Source organism: Crocodylus porosus, unplaced genomic scaffold (genome assembly GCF_001723895.1).
Source record: "Crocodylus porosus isolate Cpor-Errol unplaced genomic scaffold, CroPor_comp1, whole genome shotgun sequence".
Taxonomy (NCBI): Eukaryota; Metazoa; Chordata; order Crocodylia; family Crocodylidae; genus Crocodylus; species Crocodylus porosus.
The window spans coordinates 513,351-535,227 of NW_017728938.1; the positions used below are offsets into that span (position 1 = coordinate 513,351).

The 21,877-nt window shown below is 43.6% G+C and overlaps 1 protein-coding gene across 9 annotated transcripts in view; it reads right to left on the bottom strand.

The window, feature by feature from the left end:
- Window positions 1-12,254: 12,254 nt before the first annotated feature.
- PBRM1 (polybromo 1) overlaps window positions 12,255-21,877 on the bottom strand; it is a 121,359-nt gene continuing 111,736 nt past the window's right edge. For all 9 annotated transcript variants that reach the window (XM_019547406.1, XM_019547403.1, XM_019547400.1 and 6 more), the window contains 2 exons: window positions 19,608-19,824; window positions 12,255-15,363 (listed from right to left, as the gene is read on the bottom strand). In XM_019547406.1, coding sequence (XP_019402951.1) covers window positions 15,191-15,363; window positions 19,608-19,824 — 390 coding nt within the window. In that variant the 3' untranslated portion in view covers window positions 12,255-15,190. The remainder of the gene's footprint in view (window positions 15,364-19,607; window positions 19,825-21,877) is intronic.

Below are 21,877 nucleotides of genomic sequence, written 5' to 3' on the forward strand. Positions count from 1 at the left end.
GGGGAGTCACTGTTCCCCCGAGCACCACCAGGAGTGACCAGGAATAACGGTCACAAGCTGGCAGAGGGTAGGTTTAGGTTAGATATCAGGACGCGTTACTTCACGGTCAGGGCGGCTAGGGTCTGGAACCAACTTTCAAGAGAAATGGTGCAGGCTCCTACCCTGGGGTTTTTAAGAGGGGGTTAGATGAACATCTTGCTGGGGTCGTTTGACCCCAGTATTCTTTCCTGCCATGGCAGGGGATCGGACTAGATGATCTGCTCAGGTCCCTTCCAACCCTAGAAACTATGAAACCTAGAGGGATGCGGGCAGTGGAGTTCCCCAGAGTTCAGTCCTGTGCTATTCAACATCTTTATCAGCGACTTGGAGGTGGGCATGGAAAGCATGCTGTCCAAATTCACTGACACAAGGAAGTGGGGAGAAGTGGACACACTGAAGAGGAGGGATAGCATCCAACTAGATCTAGACAGGCTACAGAGGTGGGCAGATGAGAACAGACTGGAATTTAATGCAGACAAATGCAAGGTGCTACATCTAGGGAAAAGGAACCTGCAACACACCTACAGGCTGGGGAACACCCTTCTCATTAACATAGTGGCTGAAAGGGATCTTGGAGTCGTTATTGACTCCAAAATGGACGTGAGCCGCCAACATGAGGAAGCAGTCAGTAAGGCTAGCCACACCTTGTTGTGCATCTACAGATGCATCACAAGCAGGTCCAGGAAGGTGATCCTTCTCCTCTATTCAGTGCTGGTCAGGCTGCAGTTGGAGTACTGTGTCTAGTCCTGGGTGCTGCACTTCAAGAGGGATGTGGCTAGTATCGAGAGGGTCCAGAGGAGGGCCACTTGCATGGTTAGGGGGCAGCAGGCCAGGCCCTACGAGGATAGACTAAAGGGTCTGAATCTATTCAGCCTCCACAAGAGAAGGCTGAGAGGGGATCTGGTGGCCACCTGTAAACTCACAGGGGGAATGAGTGGAAAATACATGAGGCTCTGTTGTCCCGGGTACCACCCGGGATAACAAGGACTAACAGCCACAAACTGATTGAGAGTAAGTTCAAGCTTGATATCAGGAGGCATTACTGTACAGTTAGGGCTGCCAGGCTCTGGAATGGGCTCCCAAGGGAGATGGTGCTCTCCCCTACCTTGGAAGAGGAGGTTGGATAGATATCTGGCTAGGGTATTATGATCCCAGCACTCATTCCTGCCCAGGGCAGGGGGTCGGACTTGATGATTTGTTCAGGTCCCTTCCGACCCTAGAAACTGTGAATCCTGATTTTCTCTGATTAAAAAGAATCCCTAATTTTCAGATTTAAAAAGTAACCCAAAATCCACATTTTTCCATGATTAAAATGAAACGTCACTATTTCATTTTAATAGTTACACTGGGATTTTTCTTTTTTAGTCAGAGTGTCACAGTGCGGGGTCCCCAGGGATGGCTGTGATCCCCCTAGGGCTCTATTACCATGCCAGCTTCACCCTGAAGGCACCTTCTAGTCTTGTCTGCCACTTCTTGTTCATTTAGGTAACAGATAGGGAGGCTGCCCTCAAATTGCTGCGCAGTCATGGTCTTGATGGACCCCACTAAACCCTGTGGGTTCTTAGACCCTTTGCTGGGTCCCACTCTAAATAGGTACCTCGCAGGACACCCCAAACCTTATGGGCTAGATGCATGGCTCCAAAACCACCCCTTTACCATGCCTCATGTCCCCATAGTGAGGTCTTGGCCTAATTCAGCTTTCTGTTATCACTGGGCCCCTGGCCCCTTGTTGCTGTGCTCCCTAGTGCTGGGGCTTTCCACAGCCCTGTCACTGATCCCCCTAGCACTGGGGCTCTACATGATAGTGTGCCCCAACGAGGTCTCATCCTCCCCAATAGCCTCAGCCCAGTTCACCGGATTAAACAATAACATAAACATGAGCCCCTGGGCTACAACCTAACACTACCAGTAACAATGACACTGGAGGCCACTCTGTGCCTTTAAGAGGGCCAGTTGCTCCCTCAGCAATGTGTGCCTCCTATCCCCAGGTACTTTAGGAGCTCCCAGAGCCCATTAGTCTTACCAGCAGCAGAACAGGCAACCCAGCATCTCTGCAGAGCTTTTCTTCATGAACTCCTTCCCCCCTGGCCCCTGCCAGAGCACTAACTGCCTCCTGTCCCAGCCCTGGGACTTACGTGCCCAGGGCCCTGACAGCTGACCAGGTGCAGGTGCATGCCCTCATTAGCCTGCTGCCATGGCAACCTGCACCTGTGGGGGTTCTGTCTGGCCCCTTGGGCCCTCTCTCTGGGCAGTTTCTTCCCTTAAAGGAGCAGGCACACCTTAGTGCCCTGTGACAGAGAAAACCAGGATCCTTGGTTATCAGAAAGTCCCAGTTTGAATGAATTACCTTCCTCAGTGATAATAAGTTATCCATTTCTACTAAGTTCGGAACATATCAAGAAATTGGTTAATAACCAGGAAAAACAAGGTTTTTAAGGAGTCGTTCTTAGAAGATTAAAGGAACCACTAAGGCAAAACAAGAGTAAATCAGGAGGAAACATCTATCACATATGGAGAATGACTGTTCCTCCACATAAACATGAGTTAATTGTAAAATAAATATTTACCAGACTAATTAATCAAGGATAGACATTTTACACAGCTACATACCAGACAATCAGGAGCCTGCTTAAAAACATCATGAATATAGTAAAATAAGCTAGAAGTGATACCTCATTTTTTCTTCTCAGACAGCCTAGCCATGAACTCACATCCTCTTACACTATATGCAATTGTCATCAGTATAGGGCATTTATAAAGTCCTTGTGCAACTTTAATAACTTTGGATGTACATATAATAGAAGCAAACTGTCAAAGGCGATTGAAAGAATAATTCACTAAGTTTTTTAGCATAGTGTAAGCTATGCATAGGGTAAGGATCACAAATACAATTCATTAAATCACTCAGCAGCAACTGGAAAATTTTTCTATGAGCTGGAAAGTGTGATTGAACTATGTATCACAAAAGATGTTGGTTATGTTAAAGTCTATAAATTTGAGCTGTCTTGTGTTAAAACTGAATGAAGTGTATTTTCAATTATCATTTACAGTTTGCTTCTATCATATATCATCCTGTATTAAAGTTTAAAGTTGCACAAGGACTTTATAAACAGGCTGCATTTTGTATTTTAACTTTTGTAAGCAGGCCCAGCTTAGCTTGAGTTTTACAGTCATCACTAGCCTTGACATAAGTCACGGAGTTAGCATATGTGCACAGGTTACACAATTGTGTAACCTGTTTTTGTCCAGAGAGAGTTCTGGTGTAACTTGTTTTTCTGCAAAAAAAGTCTGATAAAAGGGCTTGTTATGGTGCATTCCATCCATATCTGGAGCAGAAAACTCCTGGTACCAAGAAAGGGGGAAAAAACTAATGAAGTAAAAACATAACTCAGTGGATTGATGAAAAACAGAGACTTGCTTAATTGGTAGCTATGTGACTAAAGGACTATAAATATTTTTACCTGAACAAAAGGAAGACTCATCCTCTTCCCTTCACCCTAATGATGCCTGAAAACTGAAAACATCTGATCTTCCTTCAAGGAATTTGCCTGCTCTGAAATGCCTGGCCAGATCTCAAGACGTGTGTTACTGGGACTGGTAATAGACAATTACTTGCCTGCTAAATTATATCTATATGCGTGCTTGTAGTTAATACTTTATAATGCTCAATAAAACTGATTTATTAAATGATTAAATATACTCTCATTTGGAGAAAATAAATAGGTTACCGTTTGGAGAAAACTGAAGCATACTTTAAGTCAATATCAACCCTGCTGTTTGTGCTCCATTTGGAAGGAGAACCAGTTTCCCCCTGGTTCTTAAGGCAAGACCACTGATCTAGTGCCACCCTAGTCATCCATATTTCATTCATTTCAGGCAAGTATTTGTTAAACCTGCTTTTAAACTTCCAAGATGAAAAATTCCAGAACCTCTATAGGAAATCTGTTCCATTGTTTTAACCACCCTCATAATGGTTGTCATAGAACAATGTTCTGAGACAAGTGACCCAGTCAATCCTCCAGGTATCCAAAAATGCACCACTTCTGCCCTAATCCCAGCTCTCTTAAACTCAGTGCAGCCATTGTCTATTGCCCAAAGGTGACAGGACATTGCCCTGCATGGTGACTTGCCATTCTTTGCTTACCATCCTCTTGAGGTTAGCATTGGAGCCTGCACCTTCCCAAACAATGAAATTCATCCACTGAGACATCAATCCATGAAGGGCATCCTCGGATCCAGACACCTCTTCCTTGTCAAGCACAGGTCCATCTGTCCATCCACCTGGCTTCATCCATCCATCTTCCTAAAGCCACTCCAAGTGCAAGGTACCATCAGGGACCTGATGCAATAGCTTTCACTCCCATGCAAACAAGCCATTAGGAAAAGATAATGGCACTTTATTACCAAGCAATGCAAAGCAAGCATGTGAGCAAGGAGATAAGCAAGGGGGTGACTTATAGATTGTCAGTGCAGCTGCTTGCTCAGTGCAACCCTCACCAGTTGCCCAATTCCCCCTCTCTGCCAAGTCACTTAAAGTGCCCGTGGTCCTGAAAGTGCAGCAAGGACAATTTGTATGTTTGGGGGTGCTTCCCAAAGCACCAGCTGGCCCCAGTCCTACTAGTTGGTAACCTGTGTCTCCTGGCAGCAGCTCCCAAGAAGTGGGAGAAAGGACAGAATTCCTGACCCCAGAATTCATTCAAAGTTACCCCAGTCATTACATCCACCATAGCTGTACTGTCATGGACTCTTTCAGAGTTGCAGTGTCTGTATCCAGATTTTTGGGGTGCCAGCATCCACAGGAGGGTGGGGGAAGAGGACAAAGAGGGAACTCCATCCATTGTATTTTCAACCTGTGCATTTTGATCAGTGCAGAAGCAGCTTTTCAGATATTTGTACCAGTGAATGGCTGCTCATTAAGTTAGAGATAAATCTACAGCCATCTTGACTGCCTTCTAGTTGCACTGATATAGGTAGTGATAGTGACCAGGTACACCATCAGACACTCCCTGACATTCCATGGCAGGGCCCTACGACCTTCAAAGCTTTTGTAACATGCTCTCTCCTTCCACAAGTCAATGCCATCTACGACCACCATTTCTTGCAGTAACAGTACAGCAAAGACCATTGGGCTGCCTTGCATGGCAATCAACAGTACCTGCCTTTGCAGTGGGCTCAACTAGATTGGGGTCATATTGACCAGAGCAGAGGCATCCTGTGGTTATTGACATGGGCTGTTAGGGGTCCCAACACTGACCAATATTTATGACAGCCCATAAGAGCAGATTACATGCCAACACCATATTCCATTTACCTCAAAGGAGTAGTCCAGTCTCCAGGGACCCATGGAACTTCAGACCTTTACTATAACCCCTCAATGTATGGCCATGTTTGCCTAGCCCTCCCCTTCTGTCACAGGCCAGCTGGGCACTGTGAATTTATCAATTTAGTTCCAGGCTGACTGAGCACTGCAATTGTATCAGCCACTGGGCTGTTTGGTTCGGGATCGAGGAGGTGATGTCAGGAGTGAAGCAATAACAAGTTTTACTTACAACAGTAAAAATTAATTTTACTTATAACAACAAAAGATATAGTTTGCACGTATAGCAGTTAATAAAAAGGTTACGCTAATGAACAGACAACATAACAATAAAAGTTAAAATTGGCAGTGTAATAAAAACGGACAGACAAATTAACAAAGAGTTCCCACTTGGTTAGCAACTTATTGGTAGTCCCTCAGTGTCAGGTACACATTAAGTTGATTCAGCGAAGTCAGGCGTCCCCGATCCATGCTGTTGGAGGGAAATACCGGGGATGGTCCTTCAGTTAGGATCTAGTCCTTGCTCACACTGGGAGTAAGAGATCTGGGGGCATGGGACAGCAATGACCATTCTGCTCCGTCCTTTCTGCTGGTCACTTAATGTGCGTGTTCTTTTATATCCTGTTTATGCTAATCTGTTGGCTTTAGAGCCACTCACAGTCTTACTCTATAGCTGTTACCCTATGGGGTTAAAAGGTGTTAGAAATCATTATAATAGCTTACTGCCCAAGCTTGGGTTTACCCAACAAGCAAATCACACCACATCACTTTGGGGTCTGAGATTCGCATATTCCCACCCAAAGTTTAACCCACTAATAATTTTACTGACTTTAAGCAGTAAATCAGCTAAGACTTTGTTAAATCAGCTAAGTCTGCAGTTATTCTTTAGCTCTGCTTTTTAAAAACTTGTTTGTCTTATGACCAGTACAAACAGTTATATATATTCTAAAGCAGAGGGTTGAGCAAACTTACAAGTTGATTGTGGGTCAAATGAGCCTGCATGATGGCTGGATGGCCTTGCAAGCTGCAACTTTGGTTGGTAAGTTCTTCATGCTATTAGGATAGCCATGAGCAAAACAATGAACTCCTTTTTGCTATGCTTTGCTGTCAGGCTAGACATTTATAAATGGCAGTCATAACTCCTCAGTACCAGATAACAGTCCACAAGGAAGGGGAGGGGAAGGGTGGCTATACCACCTTCAGCACATGGTGATGGTCAAGCACAGGATCAGGCAGTTCTAGCACTCTATTATATGGCATGCCAGGCAGCATGCAAAGGCTCAGGCCTCTAATTGGGCAACAGAGGCATGGATAGAGTCTATGATGGTTGAATGTGAGACCATGGATCACCTCCCATTTCTACTGACCCTGCAGACAAAGAGCATCCTTAGCACTCTGAATTATTCCCCAGTGTAATGGTCCAGCCAGACTGGCATGAGCTCGTGGGGACACATGCTGCCCCCTGACTTCATACTCCCACAGGGCTCCCCTGTGACTGAGGCAGAACTCAGCACCCCACAGCAGTCATTCATGACACCTCTGTAGCTAGAACTGACATCCAGCAGAGGTGGTTGGCTATGCTGGACTCATACTGTGCTTACATTCAAGTCACAACAGAAATGGGTGCTCAGATCTTGGGAAGTTTTTCAGACCTGTTTTTTTTTGGGTGTGTTGTGGGGCGGGCGGGGGGGGAGGTTGCTGGTTTTTTCAGCTTGTGCCTGGTTTTTAGATGTATTCAGTCTACTTTTGGTGCCTTTGGAATTTTCTGTTGTGCTTTTTAATAGAAGACCTGTCTGCTAATGTTCAAACATGCATGTACAGGGCCAGACCACCAGCTGCTTGGCACAAGCACTCATGAGAACAAAAAACATTGATCAGGAGGGAGAGGGGAACTAGTTTCTGTAGGAGTGGCTTGCCTTCCCTGGGCCAAGCTCTCACTCCTTCCCCCTGACTCCTCACCTGGGAGGCTGGCACAGCAGCTGGTGATTACCAAAACAGCAGCTTCTGAAAGAGTAGCTCACCAGCTCAGGCTCTTCCTTTCCTCCCTTTCCCACACCTGGGAGGTTAGCTCAGCAGCTGGTAGTCACCCAGATCCCACAGCCATAACATGGCTTCATGCCCACTGTCTTCCTGTAAAGCCTCTAGCCAGCCATTGGAATGACCAGGAGAGCACAAGTTAGGTTGGCCATGTTTAAATCAGGCATTAAAGGGGATTTCTCTACATGCCACCAGACTGAGCCTTGTCCCAGAGTCTGGCAAAGAGGCCTGCTAGTATATCACATGCTGCCAATCGATTGGCCTCTTTTTGACAATCTGTGAGCATGGTGCCCATAGGTGTTGGGGGTCACTCCAATTTAATTAGCAGTTGCTCCTCCTTGCCCTGACCAATTCATAGGATGCAGATGAAGAACACAAAGTGAGATACAGGAGTGTCTTCAGGAACCTCCAGGAATCCTTGAGGTATCCAAACATACTCCACAGCCATCAGTAACTGCTGAGCCAGTAGTTACACAGCTCCTTATAGGTATCCAGGTGGCCTGAAAATAGCGTCATCAGCCATGGCTGGAGTGGGTAGACAAAAGTTCCCCAGATACCAGCAGGGTTACAGTCACTCCCTTCATCTCAATGTTAGGCATGCCAAGAGATTCAGTTCTGGGAGAATGGAGCTTCTAAATATCTTGCATCATACACCTTGCCCAAACAGTCGGTATTTATGTGCATGAAATGGCCAAAACTGCCTGCAATATGACCAAGAAATATCCCTTATGGTTGATAAAGTTGGGGCCAGTGTGCTAGGGAAAATGTGTGTGAAATCAATACCTGTGATGCAGTTGGGGAACCCCAAGTTGGCAAATCTGTCCACAACTTCCTGTCAGTTGGCTAGTATATGATCTGCAGGGCCATCACCCATTGGTTTACCAGACCCACCTCCCAGTTAAAGTACTACCTGTCCCACTGTGGACTTCCCAATATCAAAATGGTTTGCCACAGAATGGAAGTTGTTTGGGGTAGCAAGCTTCCAAATCACAATGGTGACACACCGCTCAACAGATAAGGGCAACCCTCATTTGGGCAGCTTGCCACTGGAGGTAGGGGCCCAGCTCAGTGCAAGTCTCCACAAAGGTGCCCTATAATGTGCAGAAGTTCACCTGCCACTGCTCACTGTCCCAGTTGACCACAGTGATTCACTCTCACTGGTTGCTTCTCTCCCTGGCCCAGAAATGCCCTTCTATAGCTTGCAGATGCTCCCACATCAGCCCAGACACATTATCCTGACCTGCAGTTAACATCTTTGGGCTAGCAAATGCTGGTACAGGAGAGCTGGACATAGCCACAGGTACCCCTGACTGGTATCCAACAAGCACAAGCTTCTTTCCCATCAGTTGTCTTTCCTAAGTTGCTGCATGGAGCGCCCAAAGGCAAGTTGCCCATCAACCAGAATAGGAACTGGCAGTGCCTTTTCTGTATTGTTTGGGGCACAAGCTCATGATGCTGAAACAAGTGGATCCATTCTCCAGTGCTTTCTAGCAGTGGGAGGTAGGGAAAAATGTGGTTTGCAGTGATGGCAGCAGAAATGCCAGGTGGACCAGGGCAGCACTTTCATAATAACATCCACCAACACCTCTCCCACAAAGATGTTATTAGTCACTCCCACACAGCTGACCACCCAATAGAGGCTTTGTTTGGTGCTGGGGAATCCCTGGTACCATTGTACCTATGGGCAGTTCCTTCCACCAATAAGCCCTGATGCAATGCCTCTATTCTGATTCTGCAACTTTTCAGATCTGGGGCAAACACAGGGATAACTGTGATATGCTGTATGGGTGTGACCAGATATCTCACTAACTCCAAAGGGCTCTTCTTCCAAGGAAATAGTTTTCATTCATTAAAGAAACAAGCAGTGCCAAAAATAATTTACCATCTAGGTATTTACTATTTGAATGGATGAAAGGCAGAGCTTTGTTATAAAATGGAAAACAGTCCATAAACAGGGCCACATCTGTTTTCGGTGGGGGGGGAGAATGGTTTGCTAGAGGAACAAAAGCATAAACAACAAGTGAGCAATTGGGAGAGAAATACATGTTTTAGAAGTAAGAGTAATAGACTCGTAATTCTGGCAGTTAAATTATTTGGTATAGGAACTGAGTTCAAACACATGCTAAGCTTTACTACTATGAAATCATTCCTTATGCTAATTAAGTTCTCTGGACACCACTCTGACTTAATATTTATGCCCAATATTCTGTTAAAGTTGTAAATTTAAGCACTCAAGTTAGATGGTTCTTAGAGCTGTTCAATATTTTTTTATCCTCATTATAGAGCCCTGTTTGGAGTGTTATTTATTGCATATTATTCAAATCTTGCTCTCAACATACAATTAATTTTTATGGCACTAATTACTAAAGTTTGAGTACCGTATTCTTTATTCCATTCAAAACATCCATTGGAGAAAATGATTTAATCTGTTTTACAAACAGGAAACTGAGGCATGAAAATCAAAGTAAAAAAGATCCAATAATTTCAGGTACCTAGCTTGATTTGCCGAAACGCCTACTTTTCAGAATGCTTAACATTTTTATAGTACTCTGTTTTAAAAGTACAGCTCCTTTTTATATCAATTTTATCAGTGAATGCTGAGCACGTCTGCAAATCAAACTATCTCAAGTTGGGCAAGGAGATAAAGAAGGTTTGCTTAGCATCATACAGGAACTCCACAGCAAAAGGAAGAAAGAATCCATTTCTCCACTCTTTTGCTACACATCCTACTAATGACAATGGTGGGGGATCCTGCAGACAAAAGTTGCCTTTTATTACATAACCCTGAGGCATCTTTAGGGCAGATCTATCCTGTTGAATAAGTGGTATGCAATCATACAATTAAACACTATCATATTAGATAAGGGGACCAAATTCAGGTCATAGACACTCTTATATTCTGATGTTTCCTAACTTTTGTGTGATTGTCAAACTCTCATTGTTTTTAGAGCAGTTCTGTGTAATTGCCAAATGTTTTAAAAAGGAAATTTAAAAGATATTTCAGAATGTGTAATTGACACCCACATAGTTCATCAGCATGGTTAGAAACCTGAGACACAACATAGACCTCTGTCACTTCAGCTAACTTAATACCTGATGCCAATTTTAGATTGAAGTAGGGCAGGCTGGCATTTGATTCAGAGGTAAGAACTTTCATAGATATCCATTTAATCAGACAAAAGCTCATGCCTCTCTGAACTTGTCTCTAACTCAGTGGTTCTTAATCTTTTTAGACTCAAGACACAACTTGGAAAATGGCAGCTCTTAGTTTTCACTTGTTTTTTTGACTACAGAAAAATAACAGAGCAATTTTTCTACTACAAAGAACTCAAAAAGACCACAACAGTTCAGAATGTTTTTAACACTGTGGACTCTTATTTGAAATCTCTGGCTTTATCTTGTGAATCATGTTCACACATCTAACAATGTTAATATTAAACTGCATCCTGCTACATTCTTAAAAGGATCTTAAGGGACTCCGGCTGAGAATCTGTGTTCTAACTAGTCATACCCCACCCTAGCTCCTGCCTGACTTCAGGTTAATACAGCTAACCAACCACTTACGTGCAATTATGGGTAGTAATCCTCTATATGGAGCACTACTAGGGGGGAGTAAGACATAGACTTTGCCAGATACTTGATGACAACGAAGGAACACAGATTCAGGGATTTTTAAGTTCCAGAAAGGAGTGTGCTGTAACAGATTTTTCTCCCCTGTTCCATCCAACCAATCCTTTCATTTTTACTGAAACTCTCAAAAAAATCATCCTGAGGTAGACACCTGGCATGGAAAATTTCAGTCCCAAACCAGCTAAAGTTTTGCAAAAAGACTGAAAGTTTTTAATCACAGAAGTGTCTGGCAATCTTAGGTACAAGCAGTGCTAGCAGCACTGCTAGAGTAAATGAGCCAGTCAAACTCATCATTGGCTCAGAGGGCTCTCCTAAAAGTTACGTGCAATGAGTTGGGACCATTATACCATTAGGCTGTTAAATTAGATTTGATAGCAAATAAAAATCAGGAATAAAAAAAAATTGTATATGTGGAGTCAAGTTTCAGATCAGAAAATTTGTTGCTAAAATGGATTGTAGAGGCCCCTCTGTGGTACTGGGCTGTGAACAGTCAGTTTAAAAAGCCAATGAATGTTGAATCAATTTGAGAAGTAAAGTTTATACTCTCTTGATTTGGGAGTTATTCATTTTTGCACATTAATTGTTATATGATACGTTATTCTGATCATCTAATTTGAATTGTCCTTGAAATTTTATAGCAATGAAACCTAAAGCCTGAATTAGGTGTCTCTTTTAAAAATGTTTTTTTTCCATATTTTTTCTTTAGTATCTGAAATTTAATACTAAATGGTAGGTAAAGCTGTTTTTCCTCATTTTTAGTGTTCTAATTTAACTTACTTGACAGACACATAAAAGAAAGTCCGGAATTAGTCCTGCTCTAGTTGTGTGTGAGCGAGAGAGAGAGACTGCCAATTTATGCTTGCAGTCCAGATTTTTATTTTGTCATTGCAATCATGACTAGTTTGCTACTGCTTCCTTCCCTTTTACTAATTTATTTTTTCAGTCCCTGACCTTCACAAGGTCATATTGCTCAGGGGTCAACGTTTACCAGTATTTTCCAGCATCATTGTCCTGGTATTATAGCCTAGGAATTTCCTGCTGCATTCAGGGCAATCTACGGAATACTGCCTACTGATTCTTCGCACACACCCCTCTCATTTCCCCTGTGCATAGATCCCTACACATACCAACACTTTGATCAAAAATCTGGATTTTCAAGAGACAGAGCTACTTGAAATAAATTTTTGGGAACATAAGTCTTAATAGGACAATCAAACCTGGTTAATCCAAATCACTTCGTAAACTATTTTTATTAAAACTAAAAAGCCTCAGATAAGCAAGTTGATGGTACATACATGTTAAAAGCCTGGTTACCACAAACTTTTTGGGTACACAGATGTAAGGAAAAGCCCAGAATGGATTAACCAGGTCCGAATACATATGTTGAAAAGATCACCGATACCAAAAAAATCAGAGCTTTTTTTTTTCTTTTACATAAACACCCATAGTAAATTTTCTCTTGGAGGGAAGAGAGGGAAGGAATGAGGAAAAGAAATGAATAATCCATGGCCTCCAACTGGTTTACTAAAATACAAATCCTATATTAATCTATTTTGCATTCTTACAGAAGCCAACCATTTCCCATACATACTTTTATTTTAATATTAAATTTTCATTTATGCCAATACAATGAGTGGCAATGAAAAACAAGTGATGGGTTCAAATGCCCACAAAGAGAAACATCTTATTCTTTTAAACTATTCAGAGTTAGAAAAGTTTCTTTTGCTGCCTGTGAAATTCTAGATTATAGTAATTAAATGCTAAATTTTACTGCATTCTCCACTGAAATGCCCCCAGCATACAGAAACATGATTTTGAAATAAATAAACAAAGTTTAATATAATTGATTAGGACCAGCCTAGTGGCCTATTGGTAGTGCTCTGCACTGCCGTACAGGAGACCCAGGATGTTTACAGTTCCAATCCCTTGCTCCAGGGCCAGAAGCAGTGAAGGCTGTGCCACCCAAGCCCATGGGATGAGAAAGACGCAATGCTACAAGTTGACCAACACTGACCTTTATGACAAATTAAAGACCTGAATTTTATAGGCTCAATAGGGAGTACCATCCAGTCCTCAAAAGAAAAATTCAAATAAATAAAAAAATAACTTAAGTAAAATTAATTCCAGGCTCTTTGGTGTAACTTTGTTAGATGCTTAAAAAGAGATTTGACTTTATTAATACAATCCATGATGGTTCTAAACACCCAAAAACTATAATTTACTGCTTATCTGTTTCAGCTCCATGTTCTGTCTTTGTGGTTGTTAACTGCAAAGCTGATCATCATATGAATGTATATTAAAATTATACTAAGTATATATAGATTCCAAAATGTTTGCAAAATATTTCTACACTATTAAACAAAGTTGGCAATTAAAAAAGGCTGGTAAACTAAAGAAAGGGTTAATATACCATGGGCGGATTACCGGTAGGGCTCAGAATTACAAATACAGTTTCTCTGCACACTGTTTACCTATAGTTCCTTCACATCAGTAACGTTTAAAGATTTAGTTTTCCAGTTGTGACTACTGGAAAACATTAACAAAATGCATAAGATTAGTCACAATTTATACTTGCATAAGGCACTTTCCTTTATCTCTGTAATAAGGATATCATCCCTGTTATTAATTTGAAAGCAAAAATTTAAGGTTTGGCCCACTGTACTCAAAGAAGTCATTTCTATTCTGGGTTTTTAAAATATGTCTATGATAAGTACTTCACTCACTCCTTAGATGAGGCAATATCAATAAATTAGCTCTTACGGCTTGATCATTCGATTCAATGATCACCATAGTCAATTTTTTAAAGTAACATTGCTTTCCCATATGTTTTTCTATTATTTACTACAATCCAAAATCTTTTGAAAACAGATGAAGTATCATAAAAGGATTTAACTTAGATAAGCAGCTTTGCAGTTAAAAAGGTAGGTAGGTTGGTTTAAACTGACTGGTAATTCTGAACAGAAAGATATCACAACCCTCAAAACTGGGATAGACACTACGTGTACCTAGAAATTAAGAAAAAGTTTGTAATGCAAGTAGCCTATTCTTTCCAACTATAAACTCTGGTATAGATTGTATTGATTTTGCACACACTGCATTATTTTATTTTAAAGCTAAATGTGTGTGTCAAAATTATTTTAATCTGTACTGTAGTACTTTGATGAAGGTGAACTAAGTCACTTAAAAACCACAAAAAAGTCTTACAAATACCAAATTATTAACAGAACACATCAATTTTAACATCACGTATATTTTTAAACAACATTGCTGAAAATTTACCCCCTCTTTTACTTACCTTCCAAGATCTGAATAAATTCAAAGCTCTGCATTTCTCTTGCAATTAAAGAGTCTAGAACCGCACAGGAAATGCAACTCCCTACACTGCTTTAGGAGTTGTCACAGAACCCTGATGACAGGTCTTGGCAGATAAAGAATTTCACCTTTCAAATGCATTCATTTGTGGTTAAGTATGCATAAATATTCTGTAACTGATTCGAGATCACAATGGCCTTGTCTATACCATCGAATAATTGGACAGGGTTGGATAACACAGCAGTCAATACACCTGTATCTTGTCTACACTAGCACTTCCACCATTGCTACGTGTGGAGCTTTATTGGTAATGAACTACAATCTGATTTTTGCTAGTGTCAGTGCACCCCTTACCTTTTCCTTTATTTATTTAAATAAAGCTTATGTTCACATCCAAGTGACACTTCTGCTGGAAGTGGCTAATACAAACAAGCACATGTACATACATTCTTCTAAGATGTAAACTATGACTAATTTCACATTCCATTGTACTTCTGAACTAATCTGTAAATACTTATTTGTTTTGCTTTTCTTTCTTATATAAAAAGTTGATGGCATCAGGTTTTCAGCAATATAGTATAAGAAAGATGAAATCTTGACTACGCAAAACCAAATATGAAATCGCCTTTCAAACAAAGGAAACATATGCAAAAATTTGTGTATTTGATAAAGTCAACTTAATATAACAAAAAGTGAAATATGCTTATTAAAAATGTTCTTATATAAAAATGGTCTTGCAATGTACAGTAAAATGCAATAAAAATTATTGTTTGTTCTCTCCCCACCCTGCAACTAAAACAGCTTTTGTTCCACAAAACTTCTCATATGTTGGTATCAAAGAAGCAATTTATGTGATTAAACATTTTCTATATTGTATGCTTGACGGATGTTCAGGGTGTCTCGTAGCATCAAGTCTCGAAGGCGCCACAGTGCATCTGCCATTGTGGTATGGGCCCCTTTACTTTTCAACCAGTGTGAAGGAAGACGGCTCTCTTGTTCTTTTGTAAGATGCATATCTCGTCTTCGTGCTGAAAAATTAAAGAACAGCTCGATAACCCACTGCTCCTATTTAACATGCTTTGTCCCTTGTCTTCTATGATTTTCTACAATTAGTGGGAAAAAAACAAACTATTATACTGTACTTCCCTCTCTCTCACAGGTTCTGTATTTCAGAGCATTTAGATTAATTATTTAGATTTTTAAAATACCATTTATAGAATTAACCCATTGATAAGTTTTAGTATGCACTCATATCTTTGATTTCTGTTGCACTTGCATGCTTGTTTACATTTTATGTTGAATATGATATTTTGTATGCGATCAAATTTTATTAACATAGCTGTCTTTTTCATACAATCTCTCTTTACCAATTTTAACATATAAAACAACCAAAGTTGAAGAAAAAGGAGGAAGAAAAACGCTCTTCTTTAGAAACTGCATCCATTGTTTAGCAAATGTTTTTTATACCGCTTTGTTTGTATACACACACATGCACACAGGCATACAATTTCATACTACAGTAAAAGCTCTGTTATCTGGCATGAATGGGGATTGGGGAATGCTGGTAATCTAAAAACACCAGTTACCGAAGGCAGGGGTTTTTGGCTAGACTTAGAGTGGAGGGTGGCGGCAATTCTTAGAGCCACAATACTTACAATCAGTGTGCATCAGGGCTTGAATTTCTTCAATATAAAAGAAGGAAAATCAGATCAAATATATTTTGTGATCTTTTACCCTGTTAATACAGCAGTACTGAACCCCCAGTTCATTGGTAAGATTCAAGCTGCAGAGCTGTGTCATCCAGCCCATGGGGTCCTCATAGGTCTGGAAATTTGGTGGTGGGGGGCGGTGGAAGCAACTGAGCCCTTATAGGCTCTGGCCCTGCCTCTAGGTCAGTTGGGGTGCCTGATAGCTCACTGTGGCCCTGGCCTAGCTCTCACATTGGGCTTAATTGCCCTTTGGCCTTCAGGCCCCGACCCTCTTGCATTGACCAGTGCGAGGGATCAGAAAGTCAGCTTGGCAACTGCTGACCCCCCATACGCCTAAGGGGTCCCTCCCAGGCTCCACCATACAGCCCTCACTCTAACCCGAGTTGGCCTAATACCCCCAACAATGCTGCCCGAGGCCTAGCTCAACTGGGCTCACCTGAGCCCCTGGCTTCACTCCTGCCAGATCCACTTTGTAGGCATACAAGCTGTTAGTCCCATGCCTAGGCTTGGCTTTGCTCTTACTAGGAACCACTACCCACCCACTGGGTCCCCTAGGAACCTCCTGCCTTCCTCCCTTACTTCCAGGGTCTTCTGTGACCAGCAGCTCAGCCAGGTGTTGCTGCTATGGCTGCCAGCAGCAGACTGCTTCCTCAGCCCTGAGGGCCTGGATCTAAAATGGCTGCCTCATCAGGGCTGCCTGCTCTCAGCCTTAAAGTGGCAGACACCAGAAGTATTCTGTCACACATGTACACCCTTAAAATGGCTACTGGGGGGGGGGGGTCCTCCCTGCTGCTTACCATGAGGGCTCATCTGTTGCCTGCAACAGCCCACCAAGTGGCGAGCACCCCAATTGCGATCCGCCACGTTGACCAACTGTACAGTTGAGAGAAATGTTTGTCAAACGTATGTATAAAATGCTCTTGCTCAGGTCTGGGAAAGAAGCAGCTACAATGGAAACTGAACACCAGGTAAAACTTTTGTTTAACTTCATTATGTATATGTAAATGAAAAATGAAAAGATGTTTTTCACATACATAATGGAATTAAAACTGACTGCATTATTATTATTAACATATGGTTCCTGAACCAGCACTGCTACAATAACACTATAAACCTACTCTCCAGAATCAGAAGCAGACTTTTCTTTCTGCCATTGTTGACTGCAATATCAACAGCAATACTGGATTTTCTTTTTTGACTTTCCCACATATCCTATCAGTTAATATCTCTGACCATCAGAAAAGGGTCAGTAATATCTTCTTAAAGGGATAACCAACTTGTTTTTGTAGAACAAGGAGAGTATAAGTATACAGTCAGTGATTTTATGTTTCTAATAATTTTAAATTATGTTTTCAGCATAATGACTATAGTTATAGCCATCTGATTTTGTTACCCTTGCTGAAAGCAACACAGACCAGTATTTCAGTTGGATATTTCCTGTTCTATTCTTTAAAGTGTAAAATATTATTTTCTAATCTACATTTGTTTTTGTAGCTGTTTACTGGCTTCACTTTTTTTTGTTTAACGTGAGGATTATATTCATTGAGCTGATGTCTAACTCAGAGTAATTCTATTGTCTTGCGAGACAGACAGATGCCTACTACTACTACCACCAAGACTGTGATAACGCAGGAGTTGGCAATTATTTTGGCTGGAGCACCATTTACTGAGTAGCCCTGCTCCTTGATAGTTGCCCCGCCCCCTGGTTGCCATCTTGGGACCGTAAATCCCGCCCCTTAATCCTTAACCTTTGTCACCAGAAGTCCTTCCCCATGCTCCTGGAAGTACTCCTTTCAGCAAGGGAGTTTGCCATCTCGGAACCAGAAAAATACCAAATTATATTCTAAAAAAATCAAATATACACTACAACATCCATTAATTTGATTTCAAAAAACATTTGTGTCTTGATTGATATACATTTGTGTAGTGTACATAGAGGTGATTGCACAACAGCTTAAAATTAAGTCCTGTATATTGTGGGGGTGGGGTATGAGTGGATGGGTATAGGTTTGTGGGCAGCTGTTGGTGTGTGCGTATGCGGGGTGTGGGGGAGGAAGCACATGGGTGTATGTGGATATGTGGAGTGTGGGATTTGTAAGGGGCTGAGTGTGTTGTGAGGGGAGGGTGGCTGGGGAGGCTGTGTGGCATGTGTGGAGGGGGAGGGTGGCTGGGGTATGTGAAGGGGTGTTGGGGTCTGGATGCATGGCAGTGCGAGGGGGTGTAGGTGTATGTGTATGGTGGGGTGTGCGTGGGACTCACCTTACGAACATACACACACTGTCCCTCCTTCACTGAGCACATGCACACTCAGTCTCTCCCTCATTGTACACACATGCACACTTAGTCCCTTCCTCATTGCATGCCCCCCCAGGCCCCAGCTCCTGGTCCTGGGGCACTGGCACGGCTCTGTGTTCCCACTTGCCACCACTTCCCCCACACACCTGATCTACCACCACTGTCCCTCTCCTGCCATTTCCACATCCCCACCCGCCACCCGCCACCCCCCACTCCAGCACCATGTCCCAGCTGCACTGCATGGAGCCAGCCAAGCCAGCTCCTATTGAGTCCTGTGGTCCGGCAATGCAGCCGGGAACCACATAGTGCCAGGGTGGCTGGTGGGCAGATGGGGCGGGGGGCAGAATAGCAGGAAAATGGCAGCAGCAGATGGGGGGGGCAGCGGCAGTGAGCAGGAACACAGCGACAGCTGGGTGGGAGTGCAGGGCCCATGCTGGTGTCCTAGGGCCAGAGCTGGCGGGGGCTCAAGGTGGGGTGGCAGGAGCATGGGCACCCAGGCTAGCAGGGGCTCTATGGAGTTAGATTGTTTCCCCGCTGCTGCAGCCCAGCCCTGCTCCACAGAGCCCTTGCCAGCCCAGGCCTGCACTCTGCTGCCCTGTCCTGGGCCCCTACTGGACCTGGCCCCAGGACACTAGTGTGATCCCACCCAGCTGTTGCTGAGCTCCCGCATGCCCACTTGCCACCACTTCCCCACTTTCCTACCTACCGCCGGTGCTCCTCCCCATTCCCTCGCCAGCTGCTCTAGCATCATGAGACTCCTGGCTGCATTTCCAGACCGCAAGAATCAACAGAAGTCAGCCTGTCTCGGCCCTGAGGACTGAGGTGATTGCCCATGGTCCTTCCTTGCCTCCCTCCCACCCCGTGTTCTTAGCTGAATTTCCTGGAGGGAGACAGGGAACAGCCCCAAGGGTGCTGAGCAGAGGCTTTCAGTTGCGGGGGTGAGAGTAGGGCTGGGCAGGACTTGCTGCTGTAGCTGCTGGGTTCTGCCACCCCAAGTTCCTGCTGCCAGCTCCTCCTGGGTCCTACTGCTGCTGGAGCCTTCTCACCTTTGACAGGCAGCAAGGGGCAGATAATAAATAATTTTCTAAATTTTTTAGGGGCCCTACAAACCAGACAGAAGGGCCTGGCGGGCTGGATTTGGCCTATGGGGCAGATTTTGCCTGCCCCTGTGATAACCACTGTAAAAGGAATAATAAAGAAATAATTGATCCAAAGTAATAAACACATACTTGGTTTGTCAGTATCCAAATTAGTGTGGAGAACCTTACCTGAAAGGGTCTGGTCCCACTTGCTAATACTATTTGATTCAGCGCTAAGCCCTTCAATATATTTCAGGTAAGCCTCAGAATGAAGAAGCCTCTGTGTCTTTGGTGGAGGGGAAACAAACATTGGAGTTGTGGGCTGCTGCATAACTGGCTGACTTGCTGGGCTTTGACCTGGATACGGAGGTGGTGCTTGCTGGCTGGGTGGCCCAAGAATTCCCATCTGAAATGACAAAACAGGAATGAGAGCATTGCATTTTTGGTTCAGCTGCATGTGTTCAAGCACATCACTATTTTAATCTGTTCAGCTGTGTCATATATATTGTGTTTAAGTGTCAGGAAATACTCAGACAAATGTGTCCCCTGCCAACATGGAAGAGACTAATAGTTTAATTCTGTGTTAGAATGTATTGTTATTCAGAATTTAAGCACAGAAAACAAAATGTCTTAAAACAGGGTAAGAGTTTTGGATGACATAATAACAAGCCAGGGTTCCGGCTTTTGGGTTTTTGGTTTTTTTTCAGAAGGGGCAGACACAGGGCTTATAAATATTTTCAGTTTTACATTTCTAGCTCCCAATCTTTGCCCCTTACATACTTACAGACGGCCACCAAGTCCCCCCTCAGTCTTCTCTTCCCTAGGCTAAACAGTCTTAGACCCCTATGCTTTACTTGGAGTGTTTGCCCTCCAGGCCCTTAGTCATTCTTGTGGCCCTTCTCTGGACCCTTTTGGATTCTCCATGTGTTTTTGAAGTACGGCGCCCAGAACTTGACACAGTGCTCCAGCTGGGGTCTCACCAGCATCAAGTACAGAAGAAGTATCACTTCCTTAGCCCTGCTCATGACGCATTGTCTAATGCATCCCAGTATGCTATTAGTTCATGCTGGCCAGGGCATCTCCTCCTAACTTACATTCATGTTGCTGGTTACTTCTCTCCAGATGAAGCACTCTGCATAAGAATGCCATATAACCTTGTTGAATGATTATTTAGAAAAAGGGCAATGCTTTCTCTCACATAAAAACCAGAAGGCATTATCATTAGTTTAACAATAAACAGAAATGATTCACATTGGCTTAAGAGAAGATAAAAATACTGTCATTTAAAGGCAGAGATGACACTTAATTAGGTATAACTGAATTAACCAAATTAGAATTTGACCAAGAAACTGTGGATTAATATGCATTATATTTCCAGCCAGGTATTTTAATAAGAATGAATTCTCAGATTAACTTTGGTTTTAGATCTTATTAGGGAAGACCATGTACAATAGGACAGGGGCTGGCAAAATATGGCCTGCAGGCTGCATCTGCCCACCAGGCCATTCTATTCGGCTTGTGCAGGCCCTAAAAATTTTAAAAATTAATATTTATCTGCCCCTGACTGCCTGTTAAATATGACAGGAGTCAGTGGCATCAGGACCCAGAAGGAGCCGGTGGTTGAAGCCAGCAGGAGCTGCAGCAAGGCCCACTGGCCTTGCCCCACTCCTTCCCCCAACAAGAAGCTTCTGCCTTCGAAGAGGCTTCTGGCCTGGGACCCTGGGACTGTTCCCCACCTCGCTCTGCTGGAGAGGGAAACTCAGGTAAGAACAGGTGAAGGCTGGGGAGGATTACTGGTGCAGCACCACACAGTTCCCAGATGGCTACTGTGTGGTGCCAGCTAGGCCAGGCTGGCTCTTGCTGAGCCACATGGTTCTGGACCTGCAGCTGGAACCACACGGTGCTGGAGCTGTGGGTGGGGAGCAGCGGGCCAGTGGGGAGCGGTGGGCTGATGGGGAGCAGTGGCAGCAAGTGGGGAAAGAAAGAAAGCATCAGGAGAAAGACAGCAGTGGCAAGTGCAGGGGTGAGGGGTGGGGTGGAAGCGTCAGTGGGTGGGAATCCATGGTCCCCAAGGGCCAGGGGCAGAGGCAGCAGGACCCAGCTGGGAACTGCAGGGGATGAACTGGCTCCTGGTGCGTTCTACAGTTCTGGCATTGCAGCTGGGAACAGCGTGCTGCCAGGAGGTGGCCAGCTGTGTTGGTCAGCTCCATGCCATGCCACTTTGTCCCTGGCTGCAATGCCAGGACCATAGAATGCAGCATAAGCCAGCCTAGCCCCCATGGTTCCCACCTGGCTTCTGCTGCTGCCCCTACCTTCGGCATGCCTGCAGTTCCCACACTTGCAGTGGGGGAATCCATGTGCTAGAGCTGGTTTTCTTCCCTGCCCCTTGCTGTGCAGGTCCACGGACTAGGAGTGGAGGGAGCCCTGCCCCCTGCTTCCCCACGGAGTCCAGCGTGGGG